Source organism: Toxorhynchites rutilus, chromosome 3, assembly GCF_029784135.1.
Source record: "Toxorhynchites rutilus septentrionalis strain SRP chromosome 3, ASM2978413v1, whole genome shotgun sequence".
NCBI classification, from domain to species: domain Eukaryota; kingdom Metazoa; phylum Arthropoda; class Insecta; order Diptera; family Culicidae; genus Toxorhynchites; species Toxorhynchites rutilus.
The window spans coordinates 209628958-209650161 of NC_073746.1; the positions used below are offsets into that span (position 1 = coordinate 209628958).

The following is a 21204-nucleotide window of genomic DNA, read 5'->3' on the forward strand; positions in this document are numbered from 1 at the left end:
AAGAGAATCGAATGGTGCCATGTGAGCATGTAAGTCATAATATAAAACAATCATCTCTCCATACCTGCAGTGGCCCTCCAGAGTCGCCCTGGCAGGAATCCTGACCTCCGGTTTCGTGACCAGCACAGAGGAAAATATCCGGAATGAACTCGTGTCGGCCTGCCCTGAGAAACATCATTTTGCAACGGTCGTTGCTAACAATCGGAACCGACACCTAGAATATAAGAAATGAATTAATTGAAGTTGGGAACGCTGAAAAAATGTGAGATGAATTCTATGAAAAAAAAACAAACAAACATATCAACGCTTCTAGAAATAAATATTTTTTAACTGATAAGTGCATGGATATTTTAGTGTTGAACAGCAGGTTCACACCAGAAAACGGAAGAGAAAGTCTTCCGAAAACTTGAACGATATTCACAAGTGATCTAAATTGCACCCGATCCATTTTTGGAGTCAATAATTCAAACAAACAATCCGCTCATTTGTTTGTTATGTCACTTGAATAAATTATGCACTCAGATATTATAACGAAAAAACTTTCACCAAATCACCAAAATTTATGTGAGTCAGCAAGACAAGAACGAAACTAATTAACATTCTTATAATTAATCCATCCGAGAGCTTTTTCTGCCAGCAGTTGAATAAGTTAGAATAATGTTGTAGCCGTTGCTATTCGTTTTGCGCATTTCGCGAGATAAATATCTTCCTTTACTAAAGCAGTATTATTTTTCAACAAAATTCATGGTTTTACGGCCCCTCAAACGAACATTGAATAAGTCGTAGAAAGTCTTCGTCTTCGGAAGTTTTCAATTATTCGCATAATCAAGCAACCAAAAAAGCCTTTTCTCAATACCTCAGACCTGGAAGACTACTGGAGACAGTAGGAGATGAATGGCAATCCTGTTTTGGCTAACGAGTCTGATGGGGGAAGATTTGCGAAGCTTTGCGTGAGATACAGACGACGGCCAGCATGACAATTTTCCCAGCTTCGCCTTTGTTTGCTAAAATGTTGCACAAAGAGAGAAAACTTAAATCGGCACGTTCGGTACCAATCAATCATGTTAGTCAACTCGTTGTTTCAACGGAGAAGGCCCGTAATCAATCGATGATGAATGTCTACTTTTGGATGACAATGTTAAAATATTCGTTACGGTACGAAAATTGGATGCCAACAACTTTCATAATTTACGAATTATTTGTGTACATGCTTTCAGTTGCTAAACATCAGTAATGAACATTTCGCAATTGGCATTGATCGCTTTTGTCATGATTATGATTATTCTGTGATGTAACGGGTGTTAAATAAAAAATGAGATTTTTTTCAATACCTCAAATAAAGAGCGTAAAATTTTCTTTCTCTAAGAAAACTGCTCTTTGGGATCCCTAGAAACAGTAGGCGTGTTTGGTTTTGCTAGTTTGAATTTAGTCAAAGCAAAGATGGCGTCGAAACAGCATGTGCTCCGCGAACGCATTGTACGGTTCTACGAAATGCATTTCCAGCAAGGAAAAAAGTTCACGGTGGCACATTTTAAGGAAGAAAATGTACCTGTCAGTACGGTATATCGTATCCTGGGTTCCCTGAACGTAGAGCGGAAGGTCGGAAGTGGTCGTCCGGTGACGATAATGACGAAGCAGAGGAAGACATCGTTAAAGAAGCTGTTTGACAACAAGGACGCAACCAGCCTGCGTGACGCCGGTCGGAAATATGGCTGCTCCCACGTTTTGATCCATAGGACCCTCAAGATGGAAGGAATTCGTCTGCAGGAAGAAGACGAGGTCGCCGGAGTACGCGGAGGAGCAGATTGAGACGGTTAAATCAGTGTCGGTGGATGACCAAAAATACCGCGGGACGTCTTTCGTTCTGGACGACGAAAGCTATTTTCCGCTGTCCAAAACGCATATTCCAGAAAATGATAATTACTACTCCAGCGACAAGTCACCCACACCGCCTGAAGTGAAATACAAGTTCAAGCACAAGTTTGAGAAAAGGTTATGTTGTACATCGCCATTTCCGATCGGGGCATTTCAAAGCCTTGGTTTAAGCCGAGCGGTCTGGCAATCAACCAACAAATCTATCGGGAAGAGTGCCTCGATAAAATCCTGCTGCCGAGCATCACGCGGATGGGAAGTACGTCTTCTGGTCGGACAAGGCGTCTTCCCATTACGCCAAGAAGACGCTGGCGTATCTTGAGGAGAAAAAGATACCGTTCGTGCCGAAAGATCGTAACCCAACAAACTTGCCCCAGTGCCGCCCAATAGAGGATTTATTTGGCTCACTCAGTGCCCTAGTGTATAAAAACAATTGGAAGGCCAAGGACACGAAGCAACTGACTACAAGAATCCGGAATTGTATCCGGAAAATGGACGTAAGTGCCGTACAATGTTCTTGTGAGAGCATCGCGACAAAGTTGCGTCGAACAGCAGACCACGGCCCTTACTCAAACATTCACTGACATTTTTTTGAAGAAAATACATTATGTTATTAATAAAAAATACTGAAATCGATGAAAAAAAAATTTTTTTTATATGTCATTTAAAAAGTTCTAATTTTTTATTAACACACGTTAGAGCATGCGATTGTTACAAATGCGCTCCCTGATCCACAATAGAAGGAAGCTTTTTTTGTTCAGCGTTTTTTTTCCAAAATACTGAATGTCTCCATTTTATGGAATGACTAATCGTCAATATAGGGGGGGTCTCCGTAGCCACATTGGTTGCGCGTTCGCTTAGTAAGCGATCGATCGTGAGTTCAAAACTAGGGCCCTCATTGACCATCTTTGTGTTGTTACAGAATAACTACGTCCACGCAACAATCATCAGCGATGGAGATCGATCCACGGTCGAAATAAGATCGATTCATCCATACATCTGCTCTGCTCTGCAAGACACATCGGGCTGCTGTTCTATCAATAACTCAATAATGATCAATCAACCACTACCGCTGTCCGGTCTGACTGGATAATGGAAGAACAGAAGGAATACTCTTACGCAGAAAAATGGCAAATGTATAATGTGCTAATTATAGATATGATAAACATGCGACATGTACACGATTTAAATTCGACTCTGTTACAGCTAAAATGCTAATGAGCCTAAAATAAACAAATAGGGGTGAACAAATCGTCAACATAATGCAGTTTTTGTAATAAAGGGAATGGACAAAAGGAATGAAACAAGAAACATAGTGTCATTATTTAAATAGACATCACTATCGAACAATATACAGGGCGGACTCGATTGTATGCAGTTTCAATTTTTTTTTTGACGTAGGATTACGTCTTTTGGGAATATTGGAGAACAAATTGAAAATCGAAAATCAAGCACGTCGTGAAAATTGTCCAATTTCAAACGCTTATTGCACAGTCATTTTATGATGGATTGATGAATTTTTTGCGTCAATCGATTTCGGTACTCCATAACAATGTTTTTATATTGAAGAAAATAATATATGTCATTAACCTAACTATCAAACAATTGAAAAATCTCAACCCCTATCCTAACGGAAATATCCACTTCTGATTGGTCAAAATTGACGACACATGCGGCGGGTCCCTAACAGAGACATCAAAACCAAGCTGCCTTGGGGGAATCGACATTACAAATACATGAAATTAGGGGGGACTTTTGCTCCCACCGAAATGTATTCCCTAACAGAGACATCTAAACAAACCTGCCTGGGGGAATTCGGCATTGCAAATACATGAAAGTAGGGGGAACTTTTGTTCCTACCGAAATGTGTTCCTTAACAGAGTCATTAAAACCAAATCATTATCAAAGATTTCAACGATGTAATTCTTCAAACATATCCAAAATCAACAGATAGTCTAACGGAATCCTACGTCAACTATGCGGTCGTGTCTCGGACACAACCAAGCAAACCATTTGTCATGACAATTGTCATGCGAAAATGCGAAAACAGAATAGAAACTGAGAGAGGTTGGCGTCGACATCATGCCTCATACCGTATGTTTCTATTCTGTTTTCGCGTTTACGCATGACAATTGTCATGACAAATGGTTTGCTTGGACACAACCCTCCTGTGACTTTTTGTAGATTTTTTTTTTGTGAACTTCAGACTGAGGAACTAAAAAAAATGCTTGTAGAAATATGATATTTTTATTCCCTGTTCAAAGAAAAGACGACACTTGTATAGAATAAGTAAATCATTTGGGAAAAAAGTTTTTCGATTCGGCAATGATCGATCTCGTATAAAGATCGCCCAGTCCTAAGGTATGCTGTTCAAATCTGCATACCATCATTGAACATGCTGTCCGTTGTTAGGTGCTGCTCGGATATGCAATCAACAGATTTCGTTTATTGACTTGGTGCAACAAAAGTAAATACTATCATTCTTTTCAACTATTTAACTGAATCATCCACTCATGTTCGGTTATACATTCGTGAATGGAAAGTTGCATGACACATTGTACTTTATTGGATACAGACAGATTTCCGAACACTGTTGCCAATTCTAATTCTTAGGGAAAACAATATACAGCCAATATTTCACCGTGTTCATTGTCTTCATTTGTTGATTCCATCCTATTTTTCTCCTTAACATCAACATCATTATTCAATTTATTCAAACTAAAAGCCATTTACCTTGAAAATCCACATACAACCGATAAGATCAACTATACTATTCTTTGCAATGAATATTGCAATAAAACTCCCCACAATTGATATTTCTTTGATGTGTAATTCGAAGATGTTCCGATGTTTCCGATTTTATTGTATTGTAAATTGCTAATATTGAAATCTGTTCACTCCCGATTGCCGTTCAATTCGTGTCGCAATCAGTTGCTTCCGCTCAAACATCGGTCCTTCTCTTCTGAAAGGAAGTGAGGTCTGCCGGTTGGGAAACGTCACGCGGAAGAATAAAGAAAAGTAACAAAACACAGAATAATTACGATTGCAGTGAATGGAAATTAAATTCTGTAATAGGATTACATTTGCAGCCATTCCCATTATCCGTTCGACTTCGCATTCTCCGCCGTCTTTGGCATTTGAGAGATGGCATAATATTGGATGAAGTTCTAGGGCTGTTTTTTGATCCATCATCGGTTGACATAATCAAGTTTCAATTTTGATTGCACTACATTCATCGTACTGTGTCTTACTGTTTGTGAGAACGAATTTTAAAAACAATTTATAGTGCTATCTTCATAACATTATTTGTTTTTCTAGAATCCCATGAATTCAAATAAACATGATTCAAAAATGTAGAATTTAATTTCGTTGTACGCATTGTACAAGTATTAAAGTCAATTATCCAGTCAACACCCCGACAGGACAAGCTTGCGGGAGTTGATTGTACCCGATGAGTGGTAATGAGTTTTCCTGAACTAAAATTCCTTGTACCATTCCGAGCGGCTCTCTCGTGACCGGAATCGGAAGAGGCAAATGAAAAGACGATGGTATCCTTCAACGACAGACTTATTTTTTACGGAATTTATCCGACGTCGAGCATTGGAAGAATTTCTCTTCAGCTGCAAATAAAGTCATCTTAGTTCCAGAAAGAGTGCGAATTCCCCAAGAAGGGATAAAAGCGCGATTGTGAAAATGCTTGTGAATGAGGAAGAAAACTGATGGGAGAAAATGCTGGCTATTTATTTTCCTCACTGCTTTTCTTCATAGTGCAGTACAAGTGGCACCATTTCTTAACCTTTTAAATGTCGTTACTATCGCCCAAACTCCCACAGGAGTATCATGAGGACCTTAGCAGGGCTGAATTATCATGAACAATTGTTCCGACTGTCTACGCTCACTGATATCTCATTTTATAAGTGGTAACGCAATACATTTTACGTTGCTGTCAAAAGGATAATACGTAGAAATACGTAGTTAAACCTGAGAAATTCAGGGACGAGGGAAAATTCAAATTCAAATCGCACGCACGAGAATATTACACCACATTATAACATGAAATTGGATCTTCTTTTACACTCAGGAAGTGTTATCTGAGAGTAAAAAAAGGGTTTTTTTAACGTAAAACTTTCTATGCGTGCTTATTGGCAAAGTGTCTTTATATTATTATTATTTATATTACTATGGCATATACTGTTAAACCTAGATTATCCGCGAGCGGTGCGCGAATGCGAGTTCCATAGTAAATCTTCCTGAAATTTGTCACTTTGTGGTAGGCTCATGCTCTTCTGTTTTGGTCACATCAAGTTACCCTCACTTCACAGATGGATAGTTTAATGATTCCTGTATTATAAAACAGAGTTTTCTTGTTGAGATGTCTTTTTTCTCTTTTTCATTATTCGCGGTGTTTTTCCAGACAAGTTCGCGGATAATCGAGGTTCTCTTGTATATTGGGTTGGGCAAAAAGAAATATCGTATATTGTCAATATATGGCAACACTTAATTATATCTTGTGTTGTACTTATCGCATCGGATCATGCTATACGGCTATTTAAAGACGACAATCTGTGCTACAAGTGTCGTTTTGACAGTGTTGTGATTGTCTATTTCAGTCTCAAGTTATAGCGCGTCAAAGATGGAGTCCACCAAGCAAGAAATACGCCATATTTTACGTTTTTACTACCCGCGAGGTAAAACTGCAACGAAGGCGGCCGAAAAAATTCGTGTAGAATTATGGACCCGATACTGTAACGAATCGCACAGCATAGCGTTGGTTTGATCGATTTCATTCTGGTGTAGTGGCTGTTGAAGATACACCCCGTACTGGTAGGCCAATCGTCGTGGAAATCATCCAAGTAGACCGACATGTGAGCACTCGTTCGATTGGCCAGGACTGGGTATAGACCATAAAGCCGTTTGGAACCATTTGCAGAAGATTTGATTCCAAAAAAAAAACTGGATGTATGGGTGCCACAAGAGTTGACGCAAAAAAATCTTTTAGACCAAATCAACGCCTGCGATGCACTGCTGAAACGGAACGAACTCGACCCATTTTTGAAGAAAATGGTGACTGGTGATGAAAAGTGGATCACGTACGACAACATAAAGCGAAAAAAGGCGTGGTCGAAGCGCGGTGAGCCGGCCCAAACCGTCGCCAAGCCCGGATTGACGGCCAGGAAGGTTTTGCTGTGTGTTTGGTGGGATTGGAAGGGAATCATCCACTATGAGCTGCTCAACTATGGCCAGACCCTCTACTCGGTTCTCCACTGTGAGCAGCTTGACCGTTTGAAGCAGGCGATTGACCAGAAGCGGCCAGAAATGATCAATAGGAATGATGTTGTTTTCCACCAGGACAACGCTCGGCCTTACACATCTTTGATGACCCGCCAGAAGCTACGGGTGCTCGGATGGGATGTCCTATTGCACCCACCGTATAGTCCGGACCTGGCTCCAAGTGATTATCATCTCTTCCGGTCCATGCAAAACGCTCTTGGTGATACTAAGCTGACCTCAAAAGAGGCTTGCGAAAACTGGCTGTCTGAGTTTTTTTGCAAATAAGGAGGGGGGGGGGGTTTAATAAGGGGGGGATAATGAAGTTCCCTTCTAAATGGCACCAAGTTTGCGAACAAAATGGCGCATATTTGACTTAAATTGGATAATTTTAAGTATGTTAAATATACGACATTTCTTTTTCCCCAACCCTATATTATACACAAACTCACCTCTCGCTTGAGTAAATGATGTACCAGTATGGATAGAAAACACATTTAATGAAACTTTTGAAATCATTTTATGTTATTTAGGTGGCTCGCACACCGACGCAATACGATATCGCTATTGCCTTTGTTGAGCAACATATATCGCTAGCAACACGACGTGTCGGTTGACAAGCAACCATATCACCCATAATTTGGCGAGTTTCGTTCATTAAACAGATTGTTTGCATAATGTCAGGCGTTTTTATTGCTTTGGTATGCGAAGTACAACAAAATATGTTGCCCTTTTGCATATTGCGTATTGCTGCTTGCTAGTTGCTTATTGCTCCGGTGTGCGAGCCGAGTTATGAGGATGTCAAAAAATGCGTTATATATTGATTTTGGTCACTTTGAAAACGTATAGTGGTACAGTCAAGCGACCTATAACAAAAGTTTGCCTGCTTGCTGCCTATGACCGTGGCGTGGATAGTATTCATAGAGAGGATGAAAATCGAGTAAAAAAAATGACCGAGATGACAGCGATCAACTAACTATGGGAGGAGAATAGCAGTAAAAACGTTAGAGTTAGTTTACATACTGTATTATTTAGTTGAGCAACATTTACACTTTGTTTTATCATTATTTGATTTCGTTGATAATCCGTAAGGCTAGAATGAATTATTGTATGGAAGTGTTTTGAAATTGATCATTTGAAGGTGACGGTGATGATGAGGACCATCGCAATTGTAGATCCCACTTCCGATTGGTTCACGATCTGAGCCTCGTTTATTTCGTTTTAACTTCACACCAATACTTAGAACATCTTGAACTATAATATCAAAACCAGCAATAGTCGGCATGTCAGTCGGTATCCATAGTTGGATCTCTTCATACGGCTTCTATATTCAACCTTGCACGAAAAAAATTTGTGCGAGTCAGGCCCCATAGATGACCAAGTGACCGTTAGAGTGGTAAATCGTTACCAATCCTGTAGGGTCCACCTAGCTATATCCTGGCACTCCAGAGCCGTTGCCTCATTATCACCATTTATGCTCCACTGTGTTGCCACGGCATATTGATCTTCACGAACAACTTCTACTTCTGAGCGAATGTTTGTCAATAACAAACTTTGCAATGATTTGATTCCTATAAGAATTGTTTGTCAAAATGTTGTTTGGAAAAATGTTGTCAAACGTGATCGACTCAAAATACATTGTTAACGGGAGAGCAATGAATGTAACCTTGCGTGATGAGTTAACTCCATTATCCCTGGAATGGCTCAAAGACCTTAGGGAATCATTTGAACCTAAAATACGTTCAGGCGGGTAAGTTGTTCGTTGATCGAAAAAGATCGTAGGTGGCCTATCTATCGATCAAAAAAAGCTTTGGACACCTCAGATCATGAAGTTTTGCTGAAAAACACTTGAGGAGGTATGGTGTAAGAGGAGTTGCTAATGATTTGATAAAAAGTTACCTGTCTGATCGAAAACGGTATTCAACTGTGTTCGCAGTTGGTCGTAACCAATTGGCATGGAAGTTCCTCAAGGAAGTAACATAAGTTCTTTACTCTTTTTAATTTTCATCAATGATTCAGGAAATTTAAAACTTCATGGTATTTCGAGACTTTTTGCAGATGATTCAGCTTTATTTTATCTTCGCCCTAATGATAAATGGAATAATGATATGGAAACTGATCTAGCGGCTCTCATGGAATATTTTAGCAGCAATCATCTCATCCTAAACCTTACTAAAACAAAGTACAAACCGGACTCGATTATATACAGACTCGATTATATACAATTTTGGACTCGAAACTGTATATAAAGTTTGGGAAAAATTGACTTATTGCAAGAAAAAATGTAACCTTTCAACGTTAAGGTTAAATTTAAATGGCTATTATAAGTACAGTGGGGTAAAAATCGCGATTTTTGAAGATTTTGCTTGAAGTTTCACCAGGAATTGTTTATATCAAAATTGCAGCGAAGTTAAGAAAGGTAGAAGTTGGACGTCAAAAAACAAATTAAAGAGTGGTTTGAGAGCTTCAATTTGATTGATAGAAACAATCAAGTTTAATATGATTTTTTGGGATAAAATTAATAATTACGCATTAAAAATTACTAACTTGTAAATTATTCACTTCCAAAATGTTATTTAAATACATTAATTTAGATGTTCCACTACTATATCCTGTGCTTAATTTTCTCATCTTTCAAACGAAAGCAACAGAATTAGCTTACGTAGCGCAATTTTTAGAGTGGAACCAGTTTAACCCTTTCCCGTACAACATCGAGTCTCACTCGTGGGTACTTGAATAACAAAGGGCGCTAGAACGCTCAGCAGGCTAGTGAAATCACTTGATATGTGCAGTATTAAATAATATGGGAAGGGGTTAAGGCAACAGAGTCCGAAACAAAAAAAAGTTATATAACTCTGTCATAAATTGTCAACGAGTCATATGATTGTCACTTATTGGTCCAAAAAATCGTTTCAATAGCTTAAAAATTGCTTTGAAAGCAAGCTATTGAAGTCATAACAATCTAGCTCATTGATGATGATTGGTGATCGCAATGTGTTCCCGAACACGGACGCAAAATCTAGGCACCTGGAGAAACCGTCATAGCGAATACATGCAAGCTGTGATTTGTTTTGCTCACTTGCATTGGTGTTTGGGAAACCATAGCGGACACATGCAAGGCGTGAGTACTTTTACTCGCATCAGTTTCTGTTCTGCTTTCGCATGGAACAGTTGTGAAAAATTGTTTGTGTGTGAATGCGTCCGAGCGAAGGAATATTCGCACCCATTTCCGCATTCGACTTGGTGTTTCCCGTGATGCAATCCAACAGCATCAGTTTCTGTTCTGCTTTCGCATGGAACAGCGAGCGAAACTGAGCGAAACACATCGTACTGCATTGGAAGGAATCAAATCAGAGTTGGTGAAGAACCGGGAGCAAGTGGAATTATTAACAACCAAAGTCTCCACTGCTCCTACAACTCCCAAACTCCCAAGCTCTATGTGCTGACACGTGGCCTGATGGAGTATAATTTCGCGAATTCATCGACTATCAAGATCGGAAAACTCAGTCGGGGTTCTCTAAAACGCCCCGTCTGAAGTAGAAAAGCAGATTGGACGAGGAGAACGAGGAGAATATGTATTCAGCGAGTCACATCAGCAGCAATCACCAACGTTTGTACAACCGGGATGCAATAAACAAAGTACCACGGGAGCTCTCAACTACTCCGACCCAGTCGTGCCACACGCCGGACTTGATCCACCTCGGATTGACCCTTGCCGTTCAAGTCATCCCGGTCCTGTGGTCGGATGTTGGGGGAGAGTCTCCCAACCTGACTCTTCAGGCAAGTATGCATTTTATGATCGCTCGTATCTGCCTGACTTCGTTCAAACTTCCAGCCAATTTATATGGACTGATCAGCTCGAAGAAGAGCTTCGACCATTGGGACGCACGATTAACAGCATCATGGAAGCCCCTAACTCGTCCAACTCAGTCGAGCCTTGTAGCCAGCGTCAGATTAGCCGCCCCGGTCCTGTTGTTGAGTCTGGGGAAGGGGTCTTCCAACGTGCCATTCTAGGCGAGTACGATTCAATCGAGCACCATTCGCAGCTGGATCTGCCTCTCATTTCTAGGGGCGACGACACGACTTCCAATGTTATGTGGCTATATTATCAGAATGTACGCGGCCTGAGGACGAAAATTGACGATCTCTATGTAGCAGTATGCGATTGTAATTACAACGTCATCATGTTGACTGAAACCGGACTTGACGACAGCATCAACTCCATACAGCTATTTAGTGCTGAGTTTAACGTTTTCCGTTGTGACCGTAGTCCTTTCAACAGTTCCAAGTCCAGATTTGGTGGTGTCCTTATCGCAGTAGCTCGTCACTTCTCTGCTGTATCGGTTCAAACGAGAAATGGAAACTCTTTGGAACAGATTTGTGTCTCCACTACCATACGTGGGAAAAGGATGTTACTTTGCGCAGTATACATTCCTCCCGACCGCAGTCGTGACGTGGGGGCTTATGATTCCCATTTGGCTTCTGTGCGTGAGCTGTGTGACCGTGCGTCTTCTGATGACACCGTATTGGTATGTGGCGATTACAATCAGCCTCATATTGCATGGGAATTACACGCTAACTCTGTTGTTGATCTGAATCCGTCTTTGACCTCTGCGGCGAGTGCTGTTCTATTGGATGGATAATAGTTCCTGGCCCAGATGGCGTTCCAGCTATAGTTTTCTTGCCGCTGTGCTACATCTTTGGCTTTACTGCTCTCCCGTATTTACACAGCTTCGCTGAGTGGAGGGGTTTTTCCAGATGTGTGGAAGAATTCCTTTATATTTCCCGTGTTTAAAAAAGGTGATAAGTGTAACGTGGCTAACTACCGTGGCATAACCAGTTTATCTGCCACCTCTAAGCTTTTTGAGCTGATCGTGAACGATGCTGTCTTTTTCGAAGTTAAGGGTTATATCTCACCAGTACAACATGGCTTTATGCCAGGACGCTCGGTTAGCACCAATCTTCTCGAGTTTTCGTCGTTGTGTATCAACCGTCTAGAGGAACGCGCTCAAGTTGATGCTATCTACACCGACATAAAAGCCGCTTTCGATCGAATTGACCATCGCATCCTACTGAGAAAACTATCCTGTCTTGGTGCTTCCGACGGATTCATCAACTGACTGAGATCATACCTGTCTGGAAGAACGCTCCGTGTCAAGCTCCTGGCTCACACTTCATCTCCGTTTGCTGTTTCTTCGGGTGTTCCGCAAGGCAGCAATCTTGGACCACTGCTGTTCGCGATCTTCTATAACCATGTGTCGCTCATTCTAGCATCTGACTGTGTGTCGATATATGCAAACGACTTGAAAATCTATCTAGCCATCTAAACTCTCGAGGATTGCCGTCGGTTACAGAGCCTGCTTGACTAGTTCGTAAGTTGGTGTCACCTGAACAAACTAACCATCAGCATAAATAAATGTGTCATCATGTGTTTCCATCGAAAAAGACAGCCAACTATATTCGACTACACGATCGATGATATCATCTTGGAGAGACTGTCAGGTCAACGACTTGGGCGTGACTCTCGACCCTAAGCTCACTTTCGACGCACACCGATCTGCATTGATATCCAAGGTCAATCGTCACCTTGGGGTTTATTTCGAGAATCTCGGAGGACTACTGATCCCTACTGCCTGAAATCCCTCTCCTGTTCGCTTGTTCGACCAATTCTTGAAACCGCATCTGTAGTATGGAGTCCTTACCAACACATGTGGATCGTCAGGATTGAACGGATTCAAAAATGGTTCATCCGTAGAGCGCTTAGGAATCTGCCTTGGCGTGACCCGCGGAACCTGCCGTCATATACAGCTAGATGTCGCTTACTAACTTGAATACTCTTGAGCGTCGTAGGCGTATTCAACAAGCCACCTTCGTTGCCAAACTTCTTTGTGGTGAAATCGATGCGCCTAACTTGCTCGAGAAGAACTTTCGCGCTCCCAGTAGAATTCTACGATCCTCGTTTTTGCTGCAACCGCTTGCACATCGTTCATCGTATGATCAACATGAGCCGGTCACGGAAATGATCAGAACCTTTTCATCCGTAGAGCAGTTTTATGACTTTGGAGAATCATCACCACGCTTCAGAAACCGAATTGAAAATCGCGATGTGTTTAATGTTATGTTTTAATGTTATGTTTTAATGTTATGTCCCCATGTTTTTGTTCGACTATTTTACAAGTTTTTGTTCATTAATACGATGTTGTCAGATGAATGTTATATCTAAACAAATAAACAAACAAATAGTGTGTAATAATCACATTTGAATTGAGTTTTTTCATTTTTCAAAATATGTAATTTTTTCACTTTTGATCCATCAAATGGAATCCCTGAAAAATACCGTTCCCTGTATGAACATGTATCCTTCAAACGGTTTAGATGAGATAAAGTGGTAGAATCCACATTTTGTTCAAAAATGTACACAAAAATACAACTAAGCCATTACTAACCCTTTCTTCTGTGTTCTCAATTATGCAGAAGAAGACAAGAAGTCATCATTTATCATTTTTAAACACAAGTCTTAATTTTTAAGATCTACATAAATATATGACTACAGAAATATATTATTGATAAAAATAGCATTTTTTCCTTCGTTGCCACGTTGCGTTGTTTGTAATAACTTTATAGCCAGGTAATGTATATTGAGTATCCTATGGCCATGAGAACTCTCTTAGGAAGTTCGTGTAGCTGCTGTAGTGAACTGATCTCATTGGGTGCTAAGTTCTGCTTGTGTATAGGGAAGGGAAAGGAGATTGGGCAATCGAGGAAGTGAAGTGGGCTTCTAAGGAAGACATATATAGGGAACATAATATTAAGATCGCGACTACTAAAGCTGTCATAATCTGATATGCGTGAGTATACCCTTTCGAACTTCTAAATCAGCAGGCAGTTAAATTCATTGATTGCATTTTTTACATAACCATACAACATGTCCGATATTATGATATGCTCCAACTCCATCTTCCACCATTCTCCAATCTTCCAAGATTATCCCTTCATAGATTCGGCCAACTGATAAATGCCTATTAAAGGGCGAACACGAAATTATTGCGACACCGAAAATGTCATGCCAATTTTCTTATAATGTTTAGAATCAAACCGAAATTTTAGGGTAGTTTTATACATATATTTACTTCAAAAATTAAAAGAAAAGTTAAAAAGCCTTGAGTGTGAAATTGAACGTATTTTCGCTTGATGCCCTCCATCAAAGTCTTTACAGTGTCATCCGGTTCCAGTTTCTCAGTTTTTTTTCCATTTTCTTAACATGTCCTTCTCGTCTTTGACTGTCTTCTTGCTCTTCCCGCTTCATTATTGCCCAGTACTGCTCCACCGGGCGTTTAAATTTTTTACTATATTTTCTATTCGTCTTTCAAGCAGAAAATTGTTGGATAAATTTCCTGTCTAATGGTATATAACACAACATATGTCGCAATGACGATTTTGAGTAATATGCGTTTGAAAACATTTACTGAATCGTTACATTTTTCGTAGAGAGATCCCCCTATATAGAAATCAAAGAGATAGTCCTATGTCAAAAATGTTTCTGTCCTGGCGCTAACGAACAAATAACAAAACAATCACGTATGTCCTGGAAACACAGTGGAAGAAAAATATGGTTGATGATGATTGTATTTGAATTCCAAGAAATTTTAAAATTATATTGTAGCGATATTAAAACTTTACACTTTTCAAATGTAAGCATCAAAATCATTTTGAGTAGCGTAATGTAGAAGTATTTTTCATCCAATGATGCTCTATCACCCAGTTAATACCAATAAATATCGACATAAACTGTATAGGCAACTCATATTAGAGAATTTTTCTAATCGAATCTTCCTAGTTGCTGCTATTATTTCAAAAGAGCACTATACGTTTCAAACGATTAAACACCCAGAAGTATGTTAGAAGCTTTTTCTTTAATTCACTTAAAGTTCAAAGACGTTTACTTCGCGAATAAACATCACAAATCACCCCTTACGCCACACATCCCTAAACTTAGCTCCCGTTCAAATCGCGCGGCATCATAAATCGAAATAATGGGTTAAAGTTCTCAATGACTCATTGTGGCAGCATTTCTGTGCTGAATTATTCCCAAACTTTCACAAAGAAAAACATTCATCCCATATTAAAAGGCATCTCGCGCCAAGGGAATAAACGCCACGAATACATGGAGGCTATTTGTTCACGGAAGAAATCTTTCGCTTTCTTTTCAGATTTTTCGTGTCTGATACTAAAATATCCTTCCGCAAGACAAATAAACACGCTTCCCATGAGTCTTGAAGAAGCGGTTGACGACAGAGAGATACCTCAAGAAGGAGCTACATATATATGCTGTGAGGGGGAGGTAAATGACTGCGGGGAATGCGACCGAAGTATGGTCTCGCTTGTACGTGATAGAATCCTTTACTTCCTGCCGCCAAATGGCAAACACACACTACCGTTTACTGACTAATATTGAAGCAGTTGGTTTGATAAAGCATTCCAAAGGAGATGAACAAAAGAAAACCTTACATTGTAAGGACACACAGAGCACAGGGCACGAATAAACGAATCGTTTCAACGTGCGAATCGGGAGAATCTCCTGCAATGGGCGACAACTTATCAAGTCAATGGGTTCGAATGCTGGAGCGAAACGCTGATGTCGGAAAAATGCACTTGAGCTGCCTTCGGTTCGAGATGTCAATTACGGGGAAACTTACTTTAAAGTAATGGCGTTTTATTTCAAGTCAATTAATTACATGAAGTTAAATCGGTTTCAGATTGATTCCATTCGTATATTTACGCTGTTTATATAAAAAAAATAGAAAATACATTTAATTTATGTTTTCGATTACAATTTGATGTTTAACCAGGATGACGATACTAACCATCAGAAAATTTCCGCCATCAGACAAGGCCGAAGTGTATCGTTGATTAGTAATAAAACTAATCTTGCGTGGGAGCTCCTTCGAACCGAAGAAATTCGATACACATCAGCCGTTGAGCATACCGACAAGAAGAGAGCTGGATTAAAGCGCGAAATCTTCACCCACAATCTGAGCTTATAATTTGCGTTGAGTGCCACCCCACGATTAGCATGTTAACGTATAAACTTCCACCTGATATCATGAGTTTCCTCCATGATAAGTCTACTCTTGCTGTACAAAGGTACGAGTACCAGATAATCTGACTTACTGTTTGAGCTGTTTAAGAAACATGAAAGCCACCCTTACACACCGATGGCAACACCAAATCGTGATGATGAAATACTCGCATCCAAGCATGATGTGTTCTACATTATCGTATGAATGACGGTCACACGATAAACGAATCGAATAAACTTAAAAACATAACTATAGACGAACGCGAGCATTTCATGAAAAATTTCTGAATGATAACAAGATATTTGTTGATAAAAGGATGCCACATATTCGGGATGTCTCTGAGGCCAAAAAGCTTTTACACAGCAGCCGTGTAGAATACACAATGAACTATTTCAACAGAAACGAAACGAAAAGAGGTGCTAGAAAACGCTTGACACGAGCGAAGAAGCGGGGGAGGGAGGCGATAGCAACCCACAGCTTCTTCGACAGCGAGAAAGTTGGGATCGGGAAAATGAAATGAAATTCCAAACGAATGAATGCGAACTCGTGAGACATCATCTTCGTCGTATGAATAATAAAGCAATGCCTACCGTACGATTGCCGAGAGAAGGGTCTGGGAAAGGACTTGGCCCGATACCGCACCGGCTGTATTGGGAAATGTAAATATGCACACGGTTAAGCCACACGCATAACTTATAATTTAGTTTAATCAACATTCTCAACTCATTATAAGGAGGCTCACGACGAAAAATGAGAAAAATGATAACAAACATATCATTTGAACATGATTTTTGTCATGTTCAATCGGAACCATGTGCAAGGACACCTACACTGTTTCAATTTTTGTGAACCCGAGATAAAGGCGGAACATGGAAACAACATTCTATCTCAATATATAGCACTATTTTGTGGTATAAAAATATGATGTCATCCTTTTGGTAAGATATTTCCTAATACTACATCAAATCCGTAGCAGAGGAGTAACAACGGGCAACTTTACAGCATTCGCATGAAAGGAGGGAACGTAAGTTTATCTCCTCGCATTACACGCATTGATACCCAAGATTGATATGCGGCCAAAAATGCGACATCTTGATTTTGCGTCAATTTATAGGGCCTTTTCTTGAAGAAACAAGAAAAAGATCTCACTCGAATTATCATAAATTCTCTAGAAGGCAGATGAAGATCCAGCTAAATGGTATCATTTCCAAAATCGATTTGGGTAAATTTCAGTTTATACAAAAAGGAAAAACATGAGTTTCGCATAGCTTTTCTAAACGTTTCCTGTCAGTGGCGTATGACCATGATAATTATGTTTCGAAAAAAATATCTATCATGATTTTGAATGAACGCCAACCGTACATACAGTAACGTCTCGATTATATCACTTGGTGTTTTTATCACTTCTCGTTTTTATCACTCCCGAATTTGGCACTGAAACTATGAATAATTTTGAGCAACTTTCTCTTCGATTGTGTGAAATAAGATTTTCATTTGTCCCGCTCTGCTATTAAAAGTAGGTTCCGTGAAGTGCTTCGTTAGTTTAGTTTAGTTTAGTATATTGTGTTCCGTTGGTTTAGTCTAGGTTATCATTAAGTAGAATAAGATATATTGATGTTAGATGTAAGTTGTGTCATTAAGATTATACATGGTGCGGCAGCATAACTTCCTTTTTTCAAAACTCAATGAAAACTATTGTATGCATCGGAAAATATTTATTTATTGTTTATAATGTAGGTTCATGTCTAAAGTTTTTATTTACATTGTTTTGAAGATCAAATCTGTTAGGTGACGTCCCCCATTCTCCATACATTGCGTAAACCGATTATTGGCGTTTGTCATGACTCTTGTTAGCATAGCAGGTGTTATGTGCAATTTCTTCTTGGATGTTGGTCTTCAAATCTTGTAGGGTTCTTGGACGGTTCACATAAACACGGGATTTCAAAAAACCCCATAGAAGAAAATCACAAGGGGACAGATCGGGAGAGCGTGCCGGCCATTCCAAATCGCCTCTAATTGAGATAAGGCGCTCTGGAAAGTGTTCCCTCAAAACAGCCATCGATGTTCTTGAAGTGTGTGCTGTTGGAACCAAGTGTCCCCCAAATCCAAATTTTCTAGCCGTGGGAAAAAAATTGTAGCATGTTAACATACCGGTCCGAATTCACTGTCACTGTAACCTCATTTTCCTCAAAAAACCAGGGACCAATAACTCCAGCTGGGGAAATTTCACACCACACTGTGACTTTGGGTGAAGGCTTTTGATGCAATTCTCGAGGGTTGGTGTCAGCCCAGAAGCGCATGTTTTGTTTGTTAACCGACCCACACAAATGAAAATGGGCTTCATCGCTAAAAAAAACAGGAAGTGGGTTATATCTATGGTATAACCGCAAGGGTGACGTAGGACTATCGTTGATTTAGAGATCATTTGTTTGAAGTTGAATCTGAATCCATTCTGAATGAATGAATAAATGAATATTTGGGGGACTTCGAAAACGTGAGCGTTACGTTGGAGGCACAAGGTTTCTGCATCCAATAAAGGATACGAAAAACCTTGTTCTGAAGAATAATCTTCAGAAGCTAACCTGCTAACTGTACTTGATTGACAAATCACAAACCCAAATGTATTATATGGATATTTTATGGATAGAAAACATCACTCTTCCGCTTGAATGTAATTTTCAATTCCAAGGGGAACTGGCAGATTATTTTCCAGCAACGATTAGATATTTCCACATTTTCCTCGATACTGGAAGCCCACCAGTGGTTAATACTAACTCGATAACTACCTGTTAATAGTACTTGATTGAAAAATATTTGGTCACAGTGTTACATGGATAGAAAACATTCAAATAAACTCTTTCACATGAATGTATTTTTGAATTCCCAGAGGAACTGGCAGATTATTTTCCAGAAATGATTAGATCTTTCCGGAACTTTCTCGATGCTGAATGGCATCCAAACGGAAAGAATTCTGCGCGTGTATGTGTCGATCCTTCGCCGTCCACCTCCTCCAGCACGTTAGGCAACGATGTTGTCTTGTCGATGTCCTCACGAAAAATGAATCGAAAATGAAATGAATCGAGAGAAGGTGTGGTTTACGATGGCAATTTGGAAGGCAAACTAGAGGGGAATGAACTCTCTGAGCTCGGAACTTTGGGCGACTGAGCAATAATCGATTGCGGACGCATACAATATTAGATACGGAAATATCCTACTGATGGGGAAGAATAATCTTCTGAAGCTATCCTGTTAATTGCGATTGATTGAAAAATCACAAACCAAATGTATTTGGTCACAGTGTTACATGGATAGAAAACCTTCAAATAAACTCTTTCACATGAATGTATTTTTAAATTCCCAGAGGAACTGGCAGATTATTTTCAGTAACTATTAGATATTTCCACATTTTCCTCAATACTGGAAGCCCACCAGTGGTTAATACTAACTCGATAACTACCTGTTAATAGCACATGATTGAAACATATTTGGTCACAGTGTTACATGGATAGAAAACATTAAAATAAACTCTTTCACATGAATGTATTTTTAAATTCCCAGAGGAACTGGCACATTATCTTCCAGAAATGATTAGATCTTTCCGGAACTTTCTCAATGCTGAATGGCATCTAAACGGAAAGAATTCCGCGCGTGTATGTGTGTGTAGCGATGTCTTCCCGGGGAACCGTTTGTGGCATCACTCTCCTCCTGATGGATTCCCTTCTGGCCTAGGGTGCACAAACAGGCTCTTGGTGACACCGTTCATCCGCGCTTTCATGATAAACGAAGAGCTTCACCACAACAGCGACAACATGCTCCAATCGCTGTTCAATTAGAACTGAGTGGATTTCCGAGCGGCGCTCGCTTATATACCGATTGGTGATTTCAATAGCCTGTTTTGAAAGCAATTTTAAGACTATTGAAACAAGTTTTTGGATCAGAAAGTAACAAGTATAGAACGCGTAGACATTTTATCTTTCGAATGAAGTGTTTATCATACCATTTCGTTCAGTTGTTTAGGAGTCATTAACGCTCAAAATCTCGGTCTCCGGCGTAACGCTTTCGTTTTCGAAACTTTGATTTTACACCCCGGTATAGAAATGAAAGACCTACCTAGTACCTAGTCCTACGTCAAAACAATAGCACCCACGAGAACGACATCAAGAAGAAGCTCACACGCGTTCATCCGAGAATTGAAGTCACGTTCTGAAAGTTCCTGCACTATCGCCATATTATAGGGATGTAAATGAAGAGTATCAAGAAAATCTTCTCACAGAACAATCGGACAGTCCAAGGGCAGATGCATGTTTGCGCGCAGAACGCCGTGGCGATCGCAACATTGACGCTCTCACTGCTTCAATGTTCTCAGGTGATCTAACGGGCCGAGGAACTACAGTTCTTCCTTTTGTCGCACTTGCAGTTTGTCTGAATGTAGTAACCCATGTAACAATTGGTTTGTGGTCTGGGACGGGAGCCAACGGGGCTAAATTAAAGCAATTCCGAAACGCACGCTGTGTTGCAATAACCAAACATCCGCTTGAAAAGTAAACCTCAACGGCAAAGGAACGCTCCTCACTATTCCAACGCATGATGGCGACTGAACCGTGTCGGGACAAAACTTTACAGTATCCCCTCTTAAACGAGGCCACTAGCGCTTCGCTATGACATCAACTAACTGAGTGGCGCGCATTTTAAAAAAGGAAGTTATGCTGCCGCACTCTGTATAATCTGTTGATGCTTCATATGAGGAGGTTTTAAGCCCATTTATGAAATAAGGCTTGAGTAAGCCACACTTAAATGGGCTTTTCTCTCACTCTAAAAAAATAAATAAAATAAATAAAATGCATGATCCTACCGAATATTAGATCAAGTTCACGGTCCCTATTACCAGTAATTTGAGATTTAGACCATAATCCATAAGGTTGTTCATCAAAGAACCAAATTTCAAATCTAGTTCTAGGAGAAAATTGAAAACGTTATTTGAATA

The 21204-nt window shown here is 39.9% G+C and overlaps 1 protein-coding gene across 9 annotated transcripts in view; it reads right to left on the bottom strand.

The window, feature by feature from the left end:
• LOC129775002 (serine proteinase stubble) overlaps nt 1-21204 on the bottom strand; it is a 344680-nt gene that overhangs the window by 648 nt on the left and 322828 nt on the right. For all 9 annotated transcript variants that reach the window (XM_055779147.1, XM_055779148.1, XM_055779144.1 and 6 more), the window contains one exon: nt 65-214. In XM_055779147.1, coding sequence (XP_055635122.1) covers nt 65-214 — 150 coding nt within the window. The remainder of the gene's footprint in view (nt 1-64; nt 215-21204) is intronic.